This window comes from Passer montanus, unplaced genomic scaffold (assembly GCF_014805655.1).
Source record: "Passer montanus isolate IOZ18808 unplaced genomic scaffold, ASM1480565v1 scaffold16, whole genome shotgun sequence".
NCBI classification, from domain to species: Eukaryota; Metazoa; Chordata; class Aves; order Passeriformes; family Passeridae; genus Passer; species Passer montanus.
In genome coordinates, this window is record NW_024363160.1 from 12,708,743 (window position 1) to 12,734,956 (window position 26,214).

General features: G+C 35.2%; 1 protein-coding gene across 3 annotated transcripts in view; it reads right to left on the bottom strand.

Moving 5' to 3' along the window:
• SNTG1 (syntrophin gamma 1) overlaps window positions 1-26,214 on the bottom strand; it is a 318,307-nt gene that overhangs the window by 143,103 nt on the left and 148,990 nt on the right. For all 3 annotated transcript variants that reach the window (XM_039703013.1, XM_039703012.1, XM_039703010.1), the window contains exons 2-3: window positions 15,365-15,419; window positions 6,340-6,474 (exon numbers count right to left, since the gene is read on the bottom strand). In XM_039703013.1, the coding sequence (XP_039558947.1) occupies window positions 6,340-6,474; window positions 15,365-15,391 (162 nt within the window). In that variant the 5' untranslated portion in view covers window positions 15,392-15,419. The remainder of the gene's footprint in view (window positions 1-6,339; window positions 6,475-15,364; window positions 15,420-26,214) is intronic.

Genomic DNA, 26,214 nt, shown 5'->3' on the forward strand with positions numbered 1-26,214 from the left:
TAGGAAGAAAAAAAGGAGGAAAATATTACAACATAAATTTAAAAATGTAATAGTATAAAGATAAAATCAGTACATTGGTATCAACTTCATAGATCAACCTGTTAACATTTGATGCCACAATGCATTCAAGGCCACACTCTCATGCAGTTTATCAGCTATTAGTAATCCTACTACATTTTGAAATAAGAAAGTATAATGAGGATTTAAAAAAAATTATTTAATCTTTGCATACATTTTCAAGGTTTTGAGTCCTCTTTTTGGTAATGCTTTGCTCTTTCTTAGTGACATTTCTTTGGATTAATTTACCTGGGCAAGCTTTATACTCATTCTGAGTGTAAAGGGCACAGGACACAGGTCAATCACATTTCCAATTTGAATTAACAGTGTTAACGTTTTCCAGCAGACTTGCTCATCTGCTAACAACTTCCATCATGTGACATTTGAAGCTTGTCTCATTATTTCAGTTCCTCCTGCAACTGGAGGAGGTTGGCAGTAAGGGAGGGTGCAACCTGCCTGATAACCTGGAAATCCCCCTTCCTCTGCATCTGTGCTGGAAACTGAGGGTGGCAAACACAGCAGTGTCATGCAGGCAGCTAACAGTGACTAGAATAAAAAAAAAAAACCTCTCAACCCTTCATACTTCAAAATGTTTACAGTCCTGCAGCCTATGCTTGAAAGCTGGAATATTCACCTAAATATCTACGTATAAAATTTCCACTCATGTGATTGATTCACTTCAGAAGTTCTGCATTTCTTAGTACAGAAATAAAAGAGAAACAAACCTATAAACTCATGGCCAGCATCTGAACTCCCACCAGGTTTTGTAAGGAACATTCTCTGTAGTTTCCAGCTACTGCCTTACATCATCCACTGCTATCAGTATGTTAGGTTCTCTGAGTTTTTTCTGATTTGCAATATTTTTCTTTCTTGTGAAGGAAAAGCATTCTTCCAATGAGGAAAAGTAATTATTTTCTTTCAAATCTGGCAATATAAATAGCATTTTTAACCTCAGCTGATTGCTATGCTTTTTACTTTTAAGTGGCTGCAGAAAAATAAGCTGCTTTAGGCTTTCCCTAAATAATCATATTTACATCTGTCAGGTTGTCACTTTAAAGCTGTCCAGATTGGCAGAGGAAAAAAGTTACCCCCATCTGATAGATACTTGACGACTTCAGTAAAAAATGGATTCACTCCACTGAATAGCTGACAGATACCAAAAAGATAAAAAAACCCAAGATTCTTACTGGTAGCTTTATGAAGGTAACAAGAATGGAAAGTGCTTGAAAGGTGACCCATCTGTGCACATATTTGCAATTCTTTACAGGACAGGGAGTTCCATTTTGGCATTGTTTATAATATTCAATCACACATCAGAATCAAAATTGTAAATAAAGACAATGGAGAAAATAAGTCAAAATTATAATTTACCATTTTAAGCTTTTTTTTCCATTTTTACCAGTTTAATTTTTTTCTTCAATTTCTATTAATTAAAATTGCTAAAGTTAATTGAATCTTTTTTACCAAGACTAAAATATATGACAAGAAAATTCATAATTTTCAAAAGACAATGATGCAATATAACAGATACAAAATTAAGTCTCAGGAAATCTCAAAAAAAATTAAATATTCAAGTAAGGAAAATGTAATAACTTCATGTGACTTCCCAGGCATGTCATCCCTATGTGATGTGTTCTGAATTTAATTTCATTCTTAAAAATTAATAACTTCATTATTGAGATTTAAACAATCAAGAAAAAATTCTATTGTGTAAAGTTTTTAATTTAAAAGACTATTTTATAAAAAACTAAAAAAATTAGAAAATCTCTAACAACTATTTTCTTTAACACTTTATATATATATTTATGAATCTTTCAGCACTTGATTTCACAATAGCATACAGACAACCCTAAAAGTGAAACATATCCTTTTTTTTCATGCTTACAATAAAAAAAAAATTACAGTGTGGTTAACAGTATCAGAAAACAGACCTGGCTGCAGTGCAACACTTTGAGATAGTGTTGTATCCTGGCCTTAGTAAAGGTGTTTATTGATAGTTTTTTTTAATCACAAAACCAATTACAGTCCATAAGCTACATTTAGATACAATTGTATCAATCTCAGTTAAATGTTTGGACAAATGCCATGCTATTCTGAGAGCTGTCGCTCTATTAATTCACAAAAAAACCCCATTCATTCTCTTTTTATTAATATTGAGTTATGATTGACCTTCACACAAATTTTCCCCCAAGATCCTTAATTAAAAAATCAAACCACTGAAAGAACTTCTTAATGTTTAATTAATTAATGCATTTACTACACAGCAGCATAGAAATAAATTACTTGAAAGAGATGTGACTCATCTGTATGTTATCATCAGGTGAGTTAGCAGTATTTTGTAAAGTCTATGACCCTTTAAAAGGATATTTAAGAAAATTTTGTAAAAATGCAAACTATCCTGGCAGCTAACAATTTACCAGCTGCTTGCAGTTTATTTTGATTATTTTAGAAAAAAAGGGTAGCTGAATCAAATCCACCATTCTGTCAGATGGTTCATTGTCATATCCTTGATTTATGGATCTCACATGCACATAGACTCCATGCATAGAAAATTCTGAGTACAATTAATGAACAAAATTTATTAAAGAAAAGAAGCAAAACTCCACAGCTTCCCAAACAGATAAACTGCTTATCTTGATATAGTGCAATAATCCTTTTCCTTGAATTTCAGATGTTCATGAAAGGTAATAGAAACTACGAGGATTAACTCTAAAATAAAAATATTGATTCTGGAAAGGCAAATATTAAAATCTTTCCTAGGAACAAATCTACTTCACATATGCCATACCTTAGCTATCTCCTCTCTCATAATAATTTTCACCAAGTTCAGCATTAGGCTATCCTGGTTAGTCCAGGCTGTTTAAATGTATGTCTAAAAAGAGTGGGAGTTGCCCCACTGCACATTGTCATACAGAACACAATACAGCAAACTCTTGTGAGCATAATGTCAAGTAATTAAAGAAATATGCTTAAAAGAATATATAAATATATATTCTACAATTCTGCCACAAATAGTGATGAAGTTCCTACATGGTTTAATTCAACTCTTTTTGGGACATTTTGTAACTGCTCTGGGAGAAAAAGGCGTACCTGACCTGAGGGACAGCAGTCTTATCTTTCAACACAACCACTCCAACTGAGGCATACACTTCCCATAACATAAAACCTCTCTGCAAGCAAGGATTTAATTTGGATGAGTAACAACACTGCCTTGCACACTTTGAGTTTCACAATATGTTCTCATCCCACTCTTGGTCATTTGCACTGGAGCTCAAATCTACATTGGCTATCTGCTAGCAGCATAATGCTGAACCTGCTGAACCTTCTTTCTCTTGAAAAGCAAGACTTTCTTATGGCACACAAAAAAATATATTTAATACTTATTGATGAAACTGATGTTCAAATTTAGATGTACTCCATGATCATTTGAATGATGGTTGATGCTATAGGAATTGCTATAGGTACAATTGCTGCAGGACCCTCATTAATGGTTTTTTTTTTTTTCAGCCCACTAAAGAAATAGATGCATTCTTTTTTAAAAAAAAAATTATAGGAATTGCTATAGGTACAATTGCTGCAGGACCCTCATTAATGCTTTTTTTTTCAGCCCACTAAAGAAACAGATGCATTCTTTTTTTAAAAAAAGATTTTATAAGCAATTTATTTTGCTTATAATCTTTTATGCTTTTTATTTTCTTACTTCAAACTGTATACAAAAAAAGAAGAAACAACGTTTCTTTGCAGCTCTTTAGTTTTGGAAACTAGAACTGTCTAACACCAAAAGGAAGCGTTCCAAATTAAGAACTAGGTGTTTATCCCATACACTCACATTAAACAGCACTTCATTCCTAAGGAGCCATTGATTTTATTTAGATTATTCCACAGGATGCAGATCTGGATGCTGCTGGAACGTTAAGTGCCTGTTTAAAGACTGTCCTACACAGAGGAGCATGCAAATTGATTCAGACTCAACAAACAGAAGAGACACTGTTCTGAACTAGAAACACAATAATAGCCTTTCGTTCCATACCAGCGCAGCAATGATAAAGTAAAACCTTATAATCAAATTATTTAAAGATTATTTATTTAAACAGATTAAAAATTACCTTCACTGTAGCTACCTGTCTGTAAAATGTAACAATACTATTGTTCCGCAGTTACAAATTTTATTTTTATGCTTAAAGAGTTTATTCTCTGAGGCATTCAGTGTCAGTTGCTAATAAAAACCCTTGCTTTGTAGAATTCAGGTAAAAGAAAGATAAATGCAGGCAGTTATCTAGAATGACAGAAAGAAAAGAACAAAATCAAACAAGCAAAGTAAAACATAGGAAAAATTAGTAAACAAACAAATTAAACCTAATAAATCAGGAATAAAACTGAGGAAAAATAGAAAAAAAAAAGGAAGCCTGTGGAACTTTTGTGATTACAGTATATAATCAAGGTACATGATTCCAGATTATTCAAATTACCTGTGACAAAAGGACAGTTAACTGAAATGCCAATCATCCTTAGCTGGAATGAACCTACTGCTAAAAGTCCTAGTCTTAATCCCAAAGGAAATCAGAGTAAAGTGCTCAAATGTCACTACTCTATCAATAACACTTCCAGGAAAAAGGAACTCTGCAGCAACACACTAATATCAATCAGTTAATGAGTTATACATCAATATGCAAATAACATGGGGGAGTTTAACTGGGGAAGCAAATAATCTGTTTTCCACAGAGCCTTTGCAAAACTAAAGAGAGAAATACTGTAAGAGAAAGCCTTTTTGTGAAAAGGGAAAAAAATTAATATGCGTTCCATGAAGACATTTAAATAACAAGTTCAGCAGGATATTACAGATATTACAGCAGATTAATGAAAGTCATATTTCTGAGTGATAAAATCTTTTAATAAATAAAGTCAGAATGGTGTTGGTGGAATAATGGTGCCACAGTGTATGTTGCTAATTGAACAACTACAGCTTTAGCTTGAACTCATAACTGCTTTTTAGCCTGGCTGCTGGATGTCCTGTCTATTGAGGAACAGGAGAGCCTGATTGTTAAAAGGAGCATCCATAATCCACATAAAGGATACAGACCTGTATCAGCAAACTGCATTTGTTCAGCATGAAACAGTCAGGAGCTAATGTCAGATTTGTCAAGCAAATAAACTCAGACTCTATGGAGACTGTAAGCAATGTTCTCGTCTTGTATCAAAGAAAAGCTCTGAAGAATTCACCTTGAGATACTCATAATAATGAGAAGGATAATTTGATACATTTTTTCATTGATTTTTCACACTCTTTGCACTGTTAACATTCTACCAATTATTTTTCATTTGTGCTTTTTATCTTTTTATTGTGCTTGTATTTAGAGATGCAAGTGTGTGGCAACAGCAGTAATTAAATAATGAAATAGACATAATAGCATTAACTAAACATTTGTATGAACAGATATCACACTACTACACCTCACAAGATTTAACATGAAATTCAATGAGTATTTTATTTAGCTCAAAGGGAGACCAAAATGTTTATGATAGTTTCACATAAATCTTAAAAATATCTCTACAAAGTTAATTACAGTATCTATAAAAATGTCTATCGAAATTAATGCTATTTTTCTATTATTTTTGTACCTATCTTCTAATATTAAATAAAAACTTCGCATTACAATAGCTCTAAACCCTACAGCATTATTCTAAATAAAATGTTACATATTTTCCAAATAATTGTAGTTTCTCCTGCACAAAATGATGCTTAAATAAGCAATCTGACACATCATGTAAAACAGTTAAATTGTATTATCCCACTGTTCCATGTCTGTTAACATGATATGCTGTTAAAGCTAGTGACTCTCACAGCATTCCTGAAGTCTAGTGCTGGGCTACCACAGGAAGAAACCCAAGCAACAGAGGATAAAAGGTAACTCCTCTACCAGCAAAGCCTTGACATAATTATCTTATCAACTCCACAGACAATACTCAGATACATAAGTACATTGAGGTCCCTGCACTCCCTGCAAACACCACTGTTTGTGGCATTCCTCCCACATCCATTGGCTCCAATACCCAGAGGTGAGAGAAGAGAAACAGTGCTGCAGTCATGCATAGACCTTATTACCTTATTAGTGTTTCTTAGATGGGATATCACAAAAGAAGCATTGTGTTAACAGTGTAAAACAAAATACCAATCCATGGGAGCAAATGCATACAGATGTGTGTATGCACCCGCACACACACATATACACAGCTCTGTTTCTTTGTAAAGAACATCTCAAAGAAGAAATAAAAACTACTTACACCAGAATAGAAAGGCTCACCAGACACACAGATCACATCCTGCTCCTGGATCATCAAAATATCTTTGGCTAAGTGCAGTCGCACTTTGAAAGGCTCCTGGTTACCATCCTGCAGCAAACAAACCCCTGTCTTTGTCTTCAAAAGAGGGATAAAGAAAAAAAAGTTATTTTCAGTTAGCACTTAGAATTGTTAGTAGTGATATTTTGAATAAGAATACTTGATGGATAGGTACAGTCACCATAAACTTGTTAACAAATACCCAAAACTATTTTCAATGATCACTATTTACTGAGTTTAGACTACAAGAGAGCAAATGTTACAGTGTTACAGTAGTAAATATTAAAGGCATATTTTACAAGAAGGTGCTATTTCACCCTTAATGATTTTGTGAAACTCCTTCCAAATTGCTTCAAATCAGCTGTGCTCTTATTTTCTGCCTTTTCATTAAATGACACCCCACTTGGACACAAAATAAAAGCTGTTCCTTCACATATTACATTATTTTTGACACAAAAACATAAACAATAACACCTCCAAAGGAGCCAAATGTGAGTATCAACAGCTACACGAACCCATTTGTGGGCTGTTTATTCTTTGTGAATACAATGTGGATTTAACTAACTTTTTTATGTTCCTTTTCAAATGAGGATGCTGAGCTAAGAATAAGAGAAAATAAATCAAAGACTAAAACTCCCTATAGTAACTTAGTTCTTGCTCCATTTCTACATTTTACACTTATGGCTAAAGATCAGGAGTTCTGTTGGATTCTTCAATATATAATAAATGATTTTTCAGCAATGAACAGTGCCTTTGCAGTAGTACCTACTTTTGGGGCATTATACACGAGAGGGTGGGCACTGAAAAAGTTGGCATGTGAAAGTACCATCAGTATTTATGAAGCTGAAAATAGCACTTTTCATAGCACTTTGTCATTGGACACAATTCCTACTGGTAGAGCATTTTTTACATGAGAAATCTGCTTACAAACAATCTAAAAACTTAGCCTTACAAGTAATTCATCAGCATAAGTATTTGCATAGATACATACATATATAGATAGATATATACACATAGGTATCTCAGTAGAAAATTCCCATATAAAAAGAATTGAAAACTTTTGACTCATCAGTGCTAATAATAAAACCTTCACTATCTTCAGGTCAGTTTTCAATCTACGAACTATAAAAAGTTGGCTGAAGAGGAGATCAAGGAAAGAAAAGTATCTCTCTGAACTTTAAGTGCCAAGGTTGACCTGGCTGAATCTGAGGGCTCTTTCTCAGACAAGAGTGTAAAAGAGGATTTGGAAGATCTCCCCATAATGTGCTCTTACATCCATAGCATGGAGAGAACAAACACAAATATGGAACTGACAGTAGGCCACTGGCAAAAGAGAAGTTTAAATCTCTCTCACAAGGCTTTAAAAGAGGTGGAAAGGTCGAGGACAATCTTAAAATAGCTCTATATAATGTTCTCCACTGACAAACTGTTCTGTCAGCTCTGCTTCATACTCAACACTCAAACTTTGGAAATTGTTTTTTCTTGGATGCCAGGAGCAAACGTGTATAACTCAGCCATGACTTTGAAAGTGGCTCTGACATTGCTTTTATTCTTAATCTAGGTAGGAAGAAGAAAAAAAATTAAGGGCTCCATGCATTGAGCTCACACTGACGTCAGTCGAACCTCTGGTCAACAGTCTTCCTACACTATTTTTCTAAAAATAGGGTGGGGGTTTTTTTGTGGTGGTTTTTTTTTGTTTGTTTTTTTTTGTGAGCAAGACAAGAGAGAAACTGACTAATGTGCACAGACAAAATAAATGGATCACAGACAGAGTTAGGTTTTCGGTACCACTGAAAAATTCTCTCATATCATACATAAAATGTTACAATTTTAAAATAGTAGTCATGTCCTTGGGACTTCTCCTTTACACATCAAGATGTCTCCTTTACACATCAAGATGCCTCCTTTCTCCTTGAAGTTGTGAAGGAAGCAGTAAGTGACCGTGGAAGTTGAACAATGCGGATTGTAAATAATTATGGTCAAACAAAGGGGCTAAAACTTAGAAAGTGCCTGTTTTCTGCAGCAAAGTTTGCTTTTCCTCCTCCCTGGATAACTGGCAATAGAATAAATTCTGTCTCTCATACACTGGGTAAAGTAACTCTGCCTTACTTGATTGCACATTTCTGATTTGGTCAATAACCTTATAAAATCTCTAGAGCCTTTCTGCAAAAGCTGAGGGGCTACTTTGTAGGAATTAGAGGCAACCACAGCAGGCACAATTAGACATTAGAATAAAATTAAAATTCAAGTCAGTTTCTAAATGCATATGAGCTGAGTTTATTCAGCCTGAACAAGCAAATCAAGCTTGGGAACAGCAAAATATTTTGGCCCTTGGAAAGATTGATCACACACACTGAGAGACCTTATTTACATCAGACATTCTAAAATGTAATGAACCACTTTACTGTTTTTGGGTTTTATAAAAGCTAGTTTACAATACAGTTCAAAATTAAATCTTCAATTATACTAGCTCCTTCCCTCTCCAACCTGACAGCTGCATTAACCATGTTAAGGAGAAGAATGTAGTTGAGTTTTATTAGGTAACTTCGAAGGAAGACCTTGAGAACAAAGACTGGAATTAAATTGTTTCATTTTTGTCTGTTAAAACCTCTTTCTTGCTGCTCTCACTCACCCCCTTCAAAGTATTCAACAAACTGAGTAAAATAAAAGTATGAATTCCTGTTCCAGAGCTGGAAATCACAGAAGACAACCTGTATATACACTTCCATGCAAACTGCTGCACACAACAACATTTTTATTCATGCGTCCAAAATTATTGTGCAAAATTGTTCTGATCAGCTGTATAGCCTATAGCCCTGCCCCCTCTTACATTTGAAGAGCTTAGATGGTGTGCATGTGTGTGTACATGTGTGCATGAGATGTGGGAGTGCAGAGCTATGGCTGATAATGCCTTTTGTTCCTGACACCAATTTTTAAGAGATTTCATGTGAGGCTATGTCAAAACTTTTTCCTCCAAGCCTTCCCTATGTCACTGGCAGAGGGCTGAGCCCTACTCCTGTCTTACAGCAATAGGACACAAACAGCTCGCTGGCTGAGCTGCTGGGCCGTGCAAGGCATCCCCTTGTGCTCAAACGCATGGTACACTGCATCACCTCACAGCGAACATGCAGACAGAAGCAGAGTTCAATAAACCTTGACTGAGCCCAATTCACCAAGAACATCACCTTATTCATAGAGTTGGGCTCCTGTGCTGAAAAGATGGGAAGAAAACTGAGTGTTTGAAGTTGCACATTTTTATGAAGCAGAGGAGGTGTGTTAAGGAATGCACATTGGTGAAAGGGTTTCCATGTGAGAGAAGAGCCTGTGGCTTCAAGCAAAAGCAGTGATGAGGGAAGGTAGTGGTACCTAAGTAATAGATGCAGTGAATGTTGCACCCACACAAGGCTGCCTCTGTCATCTCATTCCACACAGTTTCAAGATGAGTTAGATAAGAACACTGATGAAGCAAGAGCTGATCTCCTGGGAACTGCTTACAGTTCCTGAACTAATATAATTACAAGAGGGGCTGAAAACTGATCTCCCTTTGCTTCATCACACCAGTCTGTGGTGAACTTTCTGCTTCAGGTCACTATCAGAGAAAGCAGAGACGGGTAAAGCCCTTTAGGCAGACTGCTTTTCCAAAGAACATGGTCACATGCATTATTAGCAGCAGGGCAATGAAAAAAGGCCACTTAAAAATCGTACCCTGACTTACAGCACATTCTCCATAGGGGCTTTGTAAAAGATCTGTCCTAAAGATTCCTTTCCTAAAAGGAACTTAGAAATTCTTACATGCCAAAACAAACATTCCACATTTGTTAAATGGCCTTCACAAAAATTTAGGAATTAATTTCAGTGAAAATACACATGAAAACTACAGTTCCTACATTTATACTAGCAGCAGGGTACCTACAAAACACATCCCAAAATAAATACTGCAGGAGAAACATTATTAAAGTTATCTGTTGATTTAGAAGTAAATTTCCTGCAGAACTTCCAAAATTTTTTTAAATTTATCTGGCCTGTATCAGTCTGCTTGAAGATTTTCTGTTGATTTTTTTTTTCATTTTATGTCTTTGGTTTTTTTCTTGTCATTTATGACAAGGAAAAAAACATTCTAAAACATTTCCAATGTTTGGTTCTCAAAGAGAGTTTCTCAGTCTTTCAGGCAATTTTAAATACTTGTAATTACTTTTCAAGACATGGCTATATATTCTTCTTTATGCTACTTTATGTCTTTTGCGCTACAGTAATAAAACTATTTATTTAGCTTTGCTTCTCATAGTTTCATATCAGCAGGAAGACTTCAACAAATATTCCAGAATAGTTTAGTCCAAGAATGAGTGGAAGCAAGAAAGAAGGGAAAAAAAAAAACCACTCACCACATTTTCTATGCAAGGTGACCTGGATTTTTAGTTTCTACTTTGACTGTTATGTCCTAAAAGTAAGCCTCTGCAATTTGGTTTTAAGCCTTGAAATTTATTACTATCAAGAACATGATAGGTGTAAGGAGAATGGGTTACAAAACTGCCTTAAATGTGTACCTAGCTCCTTCAGATTAATATCTACCCTTTTGGATGCTTATTTGAACTGAGGCTGACCTCTGAATATTTGGAGATATGCCTGTCACTGCTTCATAATCGTAAGTATGATAATAAAAAAGGAAATTGAATCAGAGGTTTAAGGAGGTAATGGAGTTGGACTTAAGGAGGTAATAGCAAAGGATTCAAGAGGCAGGAATATGTGTCAGAACCATATATGGGATGTTTTTTAAACAGTCCAGTTACACATTCTGTGGAGGTATTGCTAGCTTAAGTGAACAGCCCTTATATTGTCAAAAACTGGAATGCAGCCCAGACACACAGGGATGTGTTCAGCTTGTCATTCAGAGCCTCTTCAATCAGATACCAACACTTTCCAATCCAAGGGACAGCAAGTCCATTCCTGCATATGAATTTTACACTCCAGTCTGAAAGAACTGCAGAAAAATTGTGAATTTGGACTTGACTTGAACTTATTTTAATTTGATTTGTCAAGTATTTTCCAGGTAAGTATTTGCTGTAGTATTCTAAGTGATTTTATAAGAATGAATTCTTACAGAGAAAGTCCTTGTTTAATACAGTCTTCAATATAAAATGTAAATTAGAAATTTGGAAAATATATATATTTACATAAATATGTATATATATGAGCTTCTTAGTAAGCTACAGTACTTTTTCAGAGAAAAAATTTTCTTTTTCTGACACTGTAAGGATGCCACTTTGATGTCTGAGTTGCCAATGAGCTTACTGTGACTATGGAGTCGAACTCGAGATAAAGCAATATAAAATTCAAGGCTATTGTGAGAACATGTATGTTTCTTCAAATTTACTTCACCTATTACATTCTAACAGACATTGTAAATTGTGAGTCATTTTCCACAATGCAATTTTGAGGTGAAATCATGACTTCAAGCTTCATCTAAGAAAAATCCCAGAAACCTATTCTATTGCTATTTAACAGGATTTATAAACAAAGGAAAACATCAGTTTAGTCTGAAATGTGTGAATCAGAAAATGACATAAAGGTGACTAGAAAAAGACCATGAAAGTATATAACAATATTTAGGGAAGAAATTCACAAGGAAGGTAAATATGGCTTAAAATTTAAAACATATTTTGTTGCAGGAAAGCCCCCCCCCCCCCAACTAGATGGATGTTGAAATAGAGGTCATTACACCTTTGAGTAACAGAACATATCAAATTATGAAGCTTGTGAAGTCTAGAAGAATATTTCTAGAACTCATAAAGCAGAGGACAAACAGTTTACCAATTCAAATTAATCCTTCAAAGAAACAATGGACACTTCCGTGAAAACAAATGAATAGAGTGTAAGCAGGGAATGAATGGGGTATTTATTAACTTAAAAAGTTTGATGCTATACTGGGGGCAGGGAAGAAGCCAAGCTATTAGAAGTAAAGAATGAGATTTCAAAAAGTTAGAAAGCTGCTAATGCAGCTTATTCATAAAATACATGGAAAATATGAACTTAAAAAAAAACATAGGGGAAGATGTTCTAATGCATTATAATCATCCAAAGTCTTCAGTTTCAACAGAAGAATACTTTCACTGCAGAGGACAGTATTATGTCAGAGACTGAGGTTATCTTGCAAGAGATAGTTTTCAGAATATAGAATAAGGTCAAGTGAGTACAGGAGAGCATTTTAAGAACCCAGTGACTCTGTGATTTATGCTCTTGTAAAGTTCAAAAAGCTCAGGATAAAGGGTAAAAGAGGAGCTGGCTAGTCTTATGGCTTTGAAATTGTTAAACGAAAGAACCAAAAAAAATTAATGTATTTGCTGAAAAGTGAGGGAAAAGAGCATGAAATACTAAATAATGAAATATGAAACAGTGAAAAACTCCCACAAGTAGCAAGCAGAGAAGCCACACAAAAAAAAAAAATCACCTCTTCAGATAGCAGGTAGTTTCCCTTAAAAATGTGTATATGTATGTAAGATGTCCTCTTTTTGTAGTGCCATTTGAATTGTCTAGCACAGAAATTATTTTCCCGCAGACAAAAACTACTTTAAGATACCTTGAAAGGTAGCATAGCCTGAAGATAAGATGCTTGGGGGAGAAAGTAATCATTAAGATGCTAGAAATCACTTTGAGACTGGAAACAAACTCTACCTCTCTACATATCTCTGTTTAACCTCTCATTATAATAACCCTGACTGCTCCAATCAGATCTGCTGCAGGAACTTAGGCATAAAGTGCACATGCAGGTGCCTATGAGGAGACAAGACTATTTCAGTGTCCGAATCCCAAACCAAATCTCACTAGTAGACACTAGAAGAAATTAGGGATGCATGAAAACATCAGTAGTATGAAAGAACTAAGGTTCCCTCGGAGACCTCTGGTGCACTAGAGCAGCAGTTAATTAGAATGAAAAGTCATTTGAGGAAAAAAAAGATTGAATATGTCATGGACACCATGAAAAACATGCTTTATCCTCAGTGCATCTATGTGGAAAATTTTGGTTTTATGCTAACTGAAACTCAGCTCAAACCATTTACTGCCATTACTAAAGATGGAAGCAGCAACAAGAATCTGAGCTGCATTCATCAGTTTGGGAGAATGATTTCAGCTCTTCTGCAGCATAGCGGCTATAACACTGGGATGTGCAGACAAAAGGAAACAAAAAGGGGAAGAGGAAGATCAGACATCCAAGATGCTTCAGAAAAGCTTTTATTGCCATTATCAAAAACTTCTTAGTAACTTAGTAACTTTGCGATCTCCAGATTATGGAGGGTTTTTTTTAGGATAGGTGGAATCATCCTTTCCTTCCCTTGTCCATCATGGAAGATCTGCAAATCAGCTGATTTTTTAAAGAGCTGAATTTGAAATCAATGCCCCTATTAGAAACTAGATACAGAATGAAACAAATCTGTCAGTGCACTTGCACTGCAAAGGCACTCATATGCCAAGTTGTCTTTCTGTGGCTGCTCTTGTCATTACATCCGCTGGACACAGTGTGAAGTTAAATGTCACTAAATAGTCCGTAGAGTTTGAAGAATAACACCATAAAAAAAACCCATGAAAATACTTATCTTCCTCTTTACCTGAATAAGTGCATTCAAAAAGAAATAATAATAATAAAACAAAAACACCCTAATAACATGCTTTAACTCTTGATCAGCCATGAAGGAGTTAGGAAGCAGGACTACATGATCATTGAAGGCTCCTTCCAACTGAAAATACTTTATTTGAAAAGACAAACCTCAAGACTAGTAAGTATACTTTCTTCCATGTAAATAATCTGGGATATATTGCTATAGAATTTACACTGTGCATGCATCTTCTGAGTTATTACAGCCTGATATATATACCATCCTGGAAAAACATCACAGTATTCTTTCCCAAATGCAGGGCTCATTTTAATATTACTTTTTGACCCTACTACTCATTTCAGAATGCTGTCATGATTCAGTGTTCTTTAGTCTGCTTATTTTTTCTTCTCCCCTAATTTATTCTGATTCTCAACTCACAATTGGCTATAGCTGCAGTTAGTTCTTGATTTTAGTGCTGTTCCAATCCCTTCACTTCTATTTTTTCATGGGATCATGGTCACACTTAAAAGTTCTAGCAAGTTTTCTTGTTTCCAGTCCTACCTTCCTAAATGCTGTTTGTGGTTTTCAGTGTACAGGTAATTGTCATGATTTTTAAATTACAATAATGCATTTAAATCATTACATAATTTTCTGTAAATGGTTCTCACTGTGTCTCAATTGCTGAAGTAGTTAAAATCATATTAAAACAATTGTACATAGACAATCTCTGAGTAAATAAGATGCCCTTGCTAATGTCTACAAATACATTTTATTTGATTTCTTATAGACAAATTAGTATAAACACAGAAAGCCCTTCCCTCATCTCTAGTGGAGGGGGACTGAAGTACTTTCCATTGCTATTATGAAACTAATTCTAGGCAAAAATTACTTTCTTACCTCACTAAATCTGAATGGAATTGCTTTCCATTTTGGTCATCTCCACAGCTTCCCTTCTCCCTACCCACTTTTCTCCCATACTTCTACATTTCCCCCTTGATTCTGCTGGGCAGCACCAGACAGATTCCCGACTCCACTGACTTTTTCTTCATGTACAGGCTTTCAGACATAAACAATTTCAAGAAGGGCAAAGCTCACACAAAATGTAGCTGCCTGCACCTACATTGTGTCTAAAGAGGTAAATGGGAACAGAGGTGAGGTCTAGTGATGAATACAGTTGTGCAAATTCTTTCATCTTCTATTACAAAGTCCATCTGCCACCATGAAATGATCAGCTGAATAACTTATATTTTACTATATAATTCCTAAAACTTCAGGTGAAGAAAAGAAAAGTGGGGGGGATGGAGAAAGTATGTTGCATATAAAAAGGATTAAAAGTTCATTGATTTTCATTCTACTATTTGAAAAAAATCTGATCCTACCTCTTCACAGGTGGTCCTGAAATCCATGTGCTATGACACAGCAAGTGATATTTGTCTAAAATGAAGAGAAAGATTTGATTAGAATGAAAAAGACATAGTAAAACATAAAAATCATCTGGCTGAGATGAGCCATTGCACTTCTCTTTGCTAGATCCAGTTATAGCCATTGCTTAAAAGCAGAAATGATCAAAGTTGCAACAGGATTAGGAAGATGTTAGAAGTTCTTCCTGTTCTTATAAAGTACACAACCTGGTTTCATTGAATATAATCAAGGGAATGCTTGTGTTCCCGTCACCTCCTCCCTTTCACAGGACATTCAAACATACTTTTCTTATTGCAAGTGTAAATTTCTTCCCTTGTGTGTATTCCAATTTTTGTTTCTTAAGTAAGAGTATACTCAAAAATAACAAAAATAAAGACAAGTATTTCTCTTTTAAAAAAAAAACCTTTTTTTTTTCTTTTCTCCTCTAATTAAAAACCATCATTCACCAGTACCTTTTGTCTCATATTTTATTAATGTACCTAATCTCTCCACAGAAACTGCTGTCATTTAACAGTGTGCTTACTCTCCAGAAATATTTATGAGTTGAAAAACAAATGTTAGAAAAGTCAGGAATACGTGTGAGTGCTGGCAAAATGTCACACCAAATCCTGCGATTATTACTTTGCCTGGCCTTTACTTAAAGTGTATTCATTACCATGCACACTTATGCATTCATTTATTTATGTGCTGAAGCCACTGGAACAGTGTGTTAGCAGAGGCTACGAACAGTGTCCTGCTGCTGGGTCTGCAATAGAAACTCATGCATCAGACAGTAACATTTTCAGGAAACACAAAACAGTCCTGGGCAAAACAGCAGTTTAATTCAATCCCTGCAGAAAAAAAAAAAATCCCGTGACAATATTCTCTCCACCAAGTATTTTATTGCTGTTTTTCATTAATAATGTGTTTGCCATTACTTGTATAGGTATAGTACTCAAATTTCCAACACAAAATTTGCACTCTTAGCCTACGTTTAAAATAAAATTCAAAATTCCTCACGTAGTACAAAAATTTAAAACCTAATAGTTACAATTAAGCCTCTTAATAATTATAAAATATTTTCATTTAGTCTCTTTATTTATTTTGCTGGCCTGAATGCAGTTTTATTGAACAGCACACATATGAGGTTAATGTTCTCTATTTATTGAGCTCTGCCTGGTTCACAGCCTGTTCTCTAGACTAATTTCTAGCAGAGATAGCCTAGGTTGGCTAGGTTACAACTCAGAAATTTGAAAATGACCCATCATCATTCCTTCCTTATCAGCTTTCCATGAGCTGCAAGATCCAATAACAAACTGTATCTGTAATTTTGCTATCAAAAATACTCATAAAATCAAGGTCACTATTACTGTTTCAAAGATTTTCTCTCTGGTGGGTCAGTCATTGTGTTACAAAGTATGTTTCCTTGTAATCTTTATGAACTCTTTTTGCAGCTGAATAAACTGAAGTCGAAAAGAGACTTTACTCACCTTAGCCAAATATTCTGAGGACTTCTTATCCTTCCGGAACTATAAGAGCATGTATCTTTCAAACATAAACTGAAGTAATGCACAGTGCTCTCCTTCCTTGGGCCCTGGTCATGGCAGGTCACTAATTCCTACTGCAGTCAAAAGTTTATTCTGTTATGTTCTGCCTTATTAATAAAAGTTCTTCAAAGTTTGGGTTTGGGCAACTTTGGTTCCACAGTCAATTCCATTTTCATTCTCTTTTAGCTACTCTTTGATCTAAGCCTTATCTAACCCTGTTCATTTCTGTAACTCAGTATGACTACTTTTTTATTCTTGTTTTTTTAGGCATTATGCATTTTTTTACTTAATTCAGACATATTTGTATTATCACAAATATGAGAAAGAAAATTCTTACTACTAAAATATTGTCTAAAATGTAAAGCTGGAGCTACACCATTCTCAACACAAAATAAAATTCCTTGCAGAGAGTTTATGTATTTCTCAGGCAGGCAACATCTCAGTAACTAATCTTCTCAATACAGCTGCCACGCTTCTGCTTCTCTCTATTTCCTGCTGATTCTCATCTGCAGCTGCACAGCGAATGTCAGCCCATTATCAATGTTCTTTTTTCCAACTACCAGAAATTTTATAACACTTGATGTTTTACAAACAGCACACAGAAGGTTTGATTACAAAGTGCAGTACCTCATAAATAATCTCAGAAATGTCATTGTTTCCCCCAAATAAACACTCTAGATAATTAAATTACAGGAATACATATCATGCATCATGCAGAAATGTTATATCTTATGCTGGTAAAAGCCCCAATGATTACTAACTGTCTCCTCCTGTAGCACATGAAAAAAGGCAGGAAATATAAACCTAAGTAATTGCAAAAAAAAAATAATTGTAAAATGATAAACTGTGAAACCCATTGCTTACAGATATCCGTGATAAGCTTCTGGCTAATCTCTGCAACCACATCTCCAAATCACAGCCACTTTCACCTGAGCAACTTTCTAGCTCTCATAGGAGCTTCCTTCAGCCTAGATAATTTTTTTTTTTGCCCCTCCCCACCATTAGGTTGCTTTGGACAAACTGTGCTTCAGAATGTGAGAAAGGAGCTGCCTGTGCCTTTGAATTGAGGAGATGCAGAGGAGACAGCTCCAGGACAGAACCTGGTTTGCAGGCACGGAGGGAGGCTTGAACAGCCCATATCACTCAAAGAGAAATGAAGGCTCCAAAGGCAGCATGCCTCTCTCCAAAGGGGAACCACTGCAATCAAAGAAATGTAAACAAGCAAGCTTTGAAAAGTTACCTGCCATCCTTTCATCCTGCCTTGCAATCTGCATCTCCCTAAAACTGAGTTATCAGACCTATTTAGCTGACCTCTGCTGATGCATGTAAAAGGAACAGTGTGTGACAGACAGGTTGGGAAGAGACTTTGACACCTCCTTGGCAGAAAAAGCAGTTATTCAATACTGAAGAAACATTTACCAAGCAGTATTTTTATGGCATTTGTGTTCTAAAGGGAAATCAATGGCTAAAACATAACGGCAAAGATGAGGGGCAGCCCTCAGAGACAGAGCTTCATTTAGGATAATGCACTGAGCACTTGAGCTATGCTCTGATCTTCTTATAATAAATCAGGTCATATTCCAGTGGTATAATAGATGTAATTTCACAAAGTAATTCGGTGACTGAACATTCCAGTATACAATTATGAAATAAGATAACAAACAAAAAGAATTTTTTTTTATGTGCACAACATCAAGAAGAGACACTTTGCAGAGTGTAGGAAGTACCACAAGCCAAATTAAATACTACTGACAGTATGAAACAATTCATTCTCAAGGTCAGTAGCACAAGTAAGAATACAATACTGTATGCACAAATAACTGTAGGAATTATGCATTTTCAAATGTAATTTTATTTAGCATATGATATCACTGCATATCACTTGCCTATGTCTTAATCGATGGAGAAAAATCACAAGAAATTCTTATTGTCTGAGAAATGTCTGAACTGCTAATGGGGAAAGAGACTAAAACCATATTTCAAAGGCAGAAATCACAGACCAGCAACTACTTATGATAATAGCCTACTACTAATGTTTGCCTTTTGAAGTCCTTCTGCCTCTATTCTTGCCAAAATATTTTGGACTCGTTATTGTAAAAATGTCTGAAGAAAACCATATCTGTTGTATTTATGTGTAGTATAAAATTAAACATACAGACATTGTAAGTCTGCAAGACCTTTTTTTAGCAATAATTAAAATTAAACCCTAAACCTTCTCTATTATAAATAGGGAAAATAGTCCTTTGTGCTTTACAGGAAATAAAAACATTTCTGGAAAAAAAGAGACACATTACTTCAAATCCAAATTCATTCCATCCAGTTTGCCACAAGGTGTTTGGTACTAGAGAGTGGTCAGAGGCATGCAGATACCACAGTAAATCAAAGGAGCAGATGAGTAACTGCAGATTAATAAACTCTCATTCAGTTATTGGTTTCCAGAACACTTGAATAATATTTTGTTTGACCACTGAGTTACTTATGTTCAGTTAGAATAATGATTTTTAGTAATTTACATAATGGACTCATTTGTTGAAAAATTTCTCATTGAGTTGGCAACAGACAGTCTCTAGATTCAAGCACTTCCTCATACCTCCTCACAAAGTTCAATACATGAAGGGAGATCTATATATCTATCGCAGAGAATTATAGTTTTAATAAATTAATGCAAGAAGAAGGATGTTCCAGAAGGTGGAGGACCCTAAGCTGTATGTACCTCAATCTACCTGACAGTGCAAGGACTGAGATGAACTTTGGAATCAGCAAACCTGTGCAGTTCTTTGGCAGGGAGGAAAATAATTACCTGACAAAGGTCTTTAACAAAATGTCCAGCTTTTAGCAAAGCTCATGCTTCAAAAGAATTGAAGTTGGCAATTACTAACTAACATGGTTTTTAATGTTTTGTTCATTTTACCCTGGTTAAAACAAGTATGGTATTTATCTGCCAGTCATAATTTATTATTTTAGTGGCAAGCCTATCTCATATGCAAGCCAAATTAATGATTCACTCTATAAACAACAATTTTTCCATAGTCAGTGATTCAGAAGGCACTATTAACTGAATGAATTTTCTTGGGCTTCTGTTTGTTTATTCAGTGGTGTTTGCATTAACAATTATCTAGTATCCCCCTGAACAAACACCCACAAAAATGACCTAACAAGTTGCCCAGTCTGTTCTGGCTTGGCAAAAGAAAGCTATTGCAAATGGCAAAAAACAAAAAAAAAACCAAAACACCCACAAAAAAGCCCCAAAACAACCCAACACACAATGTTTCAGAAAGAAAAGAAGTATTAGAGGAGAATAATCTCAAAACAGTGATATTAAATGGCAATGGGCTGTCGCTGTGTGTCATTATGTGAAACGCACTGTGGCAAATTGGAGCATGAAAGTTTGGCTCTGGGTCAAAGTCTCGAACGCTGTCAGGAAAAAAAATCTTTTGCCTGGTTTCTCACTTTTCCAATGTTACCCTTTGGTGATTCAGTAGATGTGTCCAAGTACAATTATGTACATGATTTCAAAGAGAATAGTGCACATGTCAGAGCTCAGGCTTGTACTAAATGTCTCCTTATTCTTCACTGCTCTGGAGGCTGCATGAACTGTGACATGATTTAGAAAATGTCTCAGTTTTGCCTAAATAATAGTGCCTTTTGTCAGAAATAGAGAAGTTCTTCTCTGACTATTTGGCACTGCAGTGTGGATTTGCCCTCCATTATCTCTCAACACAAAATTTCCATATAGAAGACATACTGGCACTCCTCTGCCAAGGCAATTGTTTCACACTCAAATGTAAATTTCATGCCCCTGGCAACATGCCTAATGCCAATAACTCAGTGAGACTTTCCACATATACTGCATCTTTTAATTTCTCTTAAGTAAAAAGAAACAAGCCAAAAACATTGTATCAGTATCATAAAGGAGGTTAGAAAATAAATTAACAGTTGTAAATACTTGAGAAGTACTTATTTGAGATTTTTAGATCTTTTATGAAAACCTGACAAATATATTTATGTCTGCATATATAAGCATATGACATATCCAGCATTAATTGCAGTTCTTAATGAAAAAATAATCATTCATGGTGATATTTTAAAAATCTGTATATCCTGCTTAAGAAAAATTAAAATAATAATATGAAATGAATAATGAAAACTGTAACCAGATTAAATGAAATCAGACTTAAATGATATCAGACTTGTTACAGATTATTGAATTAAAATAGTATGAATATGTTTTATGCCCAGTTTACAAGAGTATAAAGAAGCACATATTTCCGTTTTTTCAATCGACTAAAATTTTTCCCATATACCATGGAAAACGCAAACCAGGATTTTTCCAATAGATATAATTTCTGCTCATTTGATACAGTTTGAATCACAAATACCAGTATGGTTTGAGAGAGCTTGTACTAACCAGGTAAGAATAACTGAAAGAATTTACACAATCTATTCTCAGAGAAATTCAGAAGTTTCATTAGCTTCAATAAAAAACAATACAAATAAGTAATTTTTAATTGACCCAGGACAAAAAAAAAAAAAACTTCAAATCCCATACCAAACCAATATTTAACTATGTTCTTTCCTTATTTTGATGGGATTGAAATTAGTTGACTAAGGTCAAAACATTTTCAGCCTATTTTATTAGGTTTTATGAAATGATTCCTACTATTAAGAAGAATTTTCCTGTTTTACATTCACAAAATCAAAAAACTGTCTATTTTACATCACCAATTTATGTATCACAATGTGACACATTTGTAATGGCACCAGACCTTATCAGTCCTTCCCACTGAGATGCTAAGAGAAATCACAGCAGCCCACTAAAACAACTAGTGAAATTTACTTTTCAGTGCATATTTTAATATTGTTATTTGGAGTCTTTGCTTTCTATTTAGAAACTGCCACCATCACCAGTTTTGCAACTGCAGTCAGTTTCGTTGCTGAAATAGAATTGGGCTATCAGAGGTAAAAAAGTCTGGGGAATATGACTGGAAGCTACCAAAAAAGATGGGCAGAGAGGCAGTTTGAGAACCTATATAAGAAAAATGAGTCAGTGCAAGCAGGAAAAAAGAGAAGAAACCAGGTACTTATTTTTGGTAAACAAGAATTCAAATTTGCAGAGACATTGAATTCAAATTACTACCTTCTAGTATCAGATTCACCTAGGTAAAATACCAAAGAACAAAATAAAACAAGAAACAAAAAAAACCAACAACAACAACAAAGAAAAGCCTGTGGACATTATAAGAGCAACACCACAGATTTCATATTTGAAGTGGACTAAGGCATCCTTGAGTTGCACTGCTGCTTAGACAAACTCTTGTTGTTTACTGTGTCAGGTCATTGATCCTTGAATATGGCTGATTTTCTTCACTGTTTTTTTTCCCTTCCTTTCTTCTATAAAATATGAACTTACAGATTTTCCATAATAAGTCAATAACAAAAAAATAAATTCATAAAAATATTTAAATCAACGTGTTTAACTGGCCACTTGACAGATTTAGAATTAAGTCTGAACTGCAACTTAGCTTCTAGTACCAGATCCGGTAATCAACAGCAACATTCCTGTCAGAATTCCTATTACAACAAGCATACATGCAATTCCAGTGGTCATCAAAAAAATTATGCATTTGCTTTGTCATCCCTGGAACAGCATAGCTGTAACAGAGAGGAAAACCAAAGTTTATTGCAGTTGCTGCTACAGTTTTGCTTTATCTGAAAAGTCACTTATAAAGGCTACCTGTAATCAAAGCAGTTCCTCATATTAAGGTAAAAAACCCAAGCAGGCAAACAAACAAACAAAAACCACAAACAAACAAAAAACCAATCAAACACCCCCACCCCCACCCCTCCCCCCAAACAGTAGGGATAATGCAGTGCATGAACCAGGAAATTTTATCCAATAGAGATACCATGATCATTGTTTGCATAGTCTTCAAGACTTTCCTTTTTTTTTTTCCTTTTTTTTTACAGCAGATGTTTCTATATAGAAGAATTCAGTATGTATAGAAAACAAACATCAAGAACTTGGCTCAAAATTAATCAAAATAATTAGATCTTCTACTTGAGTTTTTGTATGATTGCAGCAAAAGCCTCTTTAACTACTCTGGAATCCAGAAAGCAGGAATTTGTAGCAGTGCTGTTGTAATATCATCAAGTCAAGTTCATTTACTATCAAAGTATTCCTGCAGTAGTACATTGTCAAAATATATAAAAAAGGAACTTGAGATATGCAAAATATGCCACATAGGAAGACACAGCACTTAAAGCACTGCATAATTAAAACAAACAAAGCTAAGTAGCCAGTGAGAAATACTTTACCGCTAATTAGAAAATATCTCTGTGAGATCAGCACCCCTCACTGAAAATCCTTTTCTATGGAAGTGGATTGAAATGGGATTGGGAAATGGCCGTTTCGGCTGTCCACATATCCCGATCCTGCAGGGTGTTAATCCTGCTATAAGGCTATCACAGTAAGGGAGAAATAACCACCAACAACAGTGTGCTCCACTTTTAGAATCAGAGGCAAACATACAAAATTCAGACAAATACTGGCTAGTGGTAAACTGTGCTGGTCCAGGAACACTGAGCTGCCACACAATGAAACCTGTGCAGGGCACAGATGAGTGGGTAGCTCTAAGTAGCTTCCCTATTTAATCAGTCACATTGTGGGAATTACTCATTTTGGTTATCACATTTTCTATATAATTAACTACAGTTTAGATTAGATTTTATAATGCATTCTTGAGTGCACTGAAAGCCAAGACAGCAAACATCGAAAGTCATAAGGATTTTGTAGATTCCTGGACACATTTATGAGGCAAGGTAGTTTCAATAAAGGTGGGACTAATATCACTTATTTCTTCTTCTAAATGTAGATAAAAAAAGATAATGAGAATGTGGACTACACAGTCAAGCACACTGGAAGAAGCTGAATTCATGATGAAAATGTTTTACCAGGAGTAAAGTGAATAGAATGGGGAAGGGAATCTAAAACTTTGTAGGTCAGCAGAAAGGAGTTAGGGCACACCAAACTGTAGAAGCTCCTGTTTCCTTGGGAATGTTGAGAGATGAGGAAGAATGAGGTCAACCTTCAAGTCAGTGGATGTGAAGGTTTGTAGCTGCCATAGAAAACTTGATTCTAGGGAAATGCACCCAAAATCAGACCCAAATTCCATAGGCATGGTAGTGTTACACCAGTATTTCTGTACAGGATACAGAAATTAAACAAACAGAGCAAATTCATTGTCTCTGTTCTTAAGATGCTAGTAGAGACTCTTACATGGATTTAGTCCATGACAAGTAATACCCTCCAAACCAATAGGCTACATGACTCAGGAATTAGTAAAAGGTGACTGTCAATAGACAGTTTTCTCACAGCCACACTACTGCATAGGAAAAGACAGTTAAAAACCATGGATGTAGACTGTTTTATACAATCACCTGGCATTGGCCAGAAGTCAGTTTCATTGATAATAAGTATGACCTAGGAACTTCATATTTTGGAAACTCACAAGAAATGACAAACCATGGATGTAGACTGTTTTATACAATCACCTGGCATTGGCCAGAAGTCAGTTTCATTGATAATAGTAAGTATGACCTAGGAACTTCCTATTTTGGAAACTCACAAGAAATGACAGAATGTAACAGCCAGTACATTAGTCCAAATGACAACCCTGAAGTGTTTACCCCTGAGAGTACCAGAAGATACTTTATTATAGGTTACTTTTTATCTGAACTTTTTTTAAGAAGTGGGTTCCAGTGGAAAATTTAGATTGTGAATGTGTAACTGGAACTGAGTCATACAGCATACAAAATGATGACTTAAATTTGTATAGATTTATTTAATTCAAGAATTTTCCAATGTTTAACCTATTTGAAAGATTTTTAACATAAGTCTTATAATCAAATGGGACACAAATTTCAAAAATTCCAATTATATCACCAAAATTCACTGGTAAAGGACATGAGTATCTATATTGGTGCACTAAATAGTACCAAAGGACTTCACTTCAGACACAGTCACTGAAGCAAAGCAGGAGTTTTGCACTTCCCTTTTACTTTCCAAGTCTTTCAGGCAAGAGACTAGAGCAGAGGACAGGCTTCAGGTCACAATTTCTTTATTCACTATAAAATCTATTTCAGGGAATGGAAAGGTTATAGTTCAAAGACTCCATCCCCTCATCCTGTGGGGAACTAGAGGAAGCTATAGAGTTCTTTTCCAGTGGGCATTTTCCCCCAAAGTACTGGAAGTAGGAACAAAATTTGAGAGAAAGAGAGAGTGAGGCTTGGTTAATAAAAGTAACACAACAACACAGTGCCAGTCCAAAAAGACTGATGAAAGAGGAAAAAGCATTCAACAGGAAGAGAAAAACATGATAGAAGAGGGAAGAGATAGCTAATAAGTAGATCAAGGAAAGAAAAAAAAATGTGAAGGAAGACAAAATGGAAACATATTTGAAAACTAATTTCATTTCCCCAATACACATTATTATTTGCTAGGATAAGTTTTGCTACTTTTTTCATCAATAGTATTCCTTATGCTAATTATGATTGGTAAGCTGAAGGAAAGTACTTTAGGCATAATGAAAAATCTAACTTCTTTATATGTTTCTTTTCTCCCTCTCTCCTTCCTCCTGGCTGACTTGGGCCACAAAAGATAGAAACTGGAAAAAGAGAAGTATATGTAAATCTTAGGGATTAGCCAACTGTAAGTAATAATATTGAGAAAAGAGGATCAGAGATGCATTAAGAAAAAATTCCCCTGCATTTTCAGTCACATGGCTATGGTAACTGGGCTTCATTTTAGAAATCTTTACACAAGATTACCAGAACTATCAAAGTTCATTGCTTGTGACATGCCTACTGAAAACAAATTACTTCAACATGCAGTTTTGGGCACCATCGAAATCACAATTGCTTAAAAGCATCCTTTATCATTTTAGAAATATTAAGGTGAAAGAGATATGGAAAGAGAACAAGCTCTTTACAGAAGTCCAGTGACACACTGAATTAGGGCAAATTAAGTCAATGTTAGCACAGGACACTGATGCAGGAAATGAATATGGGTGTTGTGGGGCTGTACAGCATGCTTGAGGATCTGAGATTTGGCAAACCTGTTACAAAGGAATGATTAAGGCAGGAAGTTCAGCTAAATTAAGATCATGCAGCAGAACAAAATACTATTTTTAGAATCTGTTGACGACCACATAGCCCAGGGAAAAGACTAGCCTCTTGCTTTCAGGGTAAGTGACAGCAATGCCATCAGGGTAAACTACAAGGAC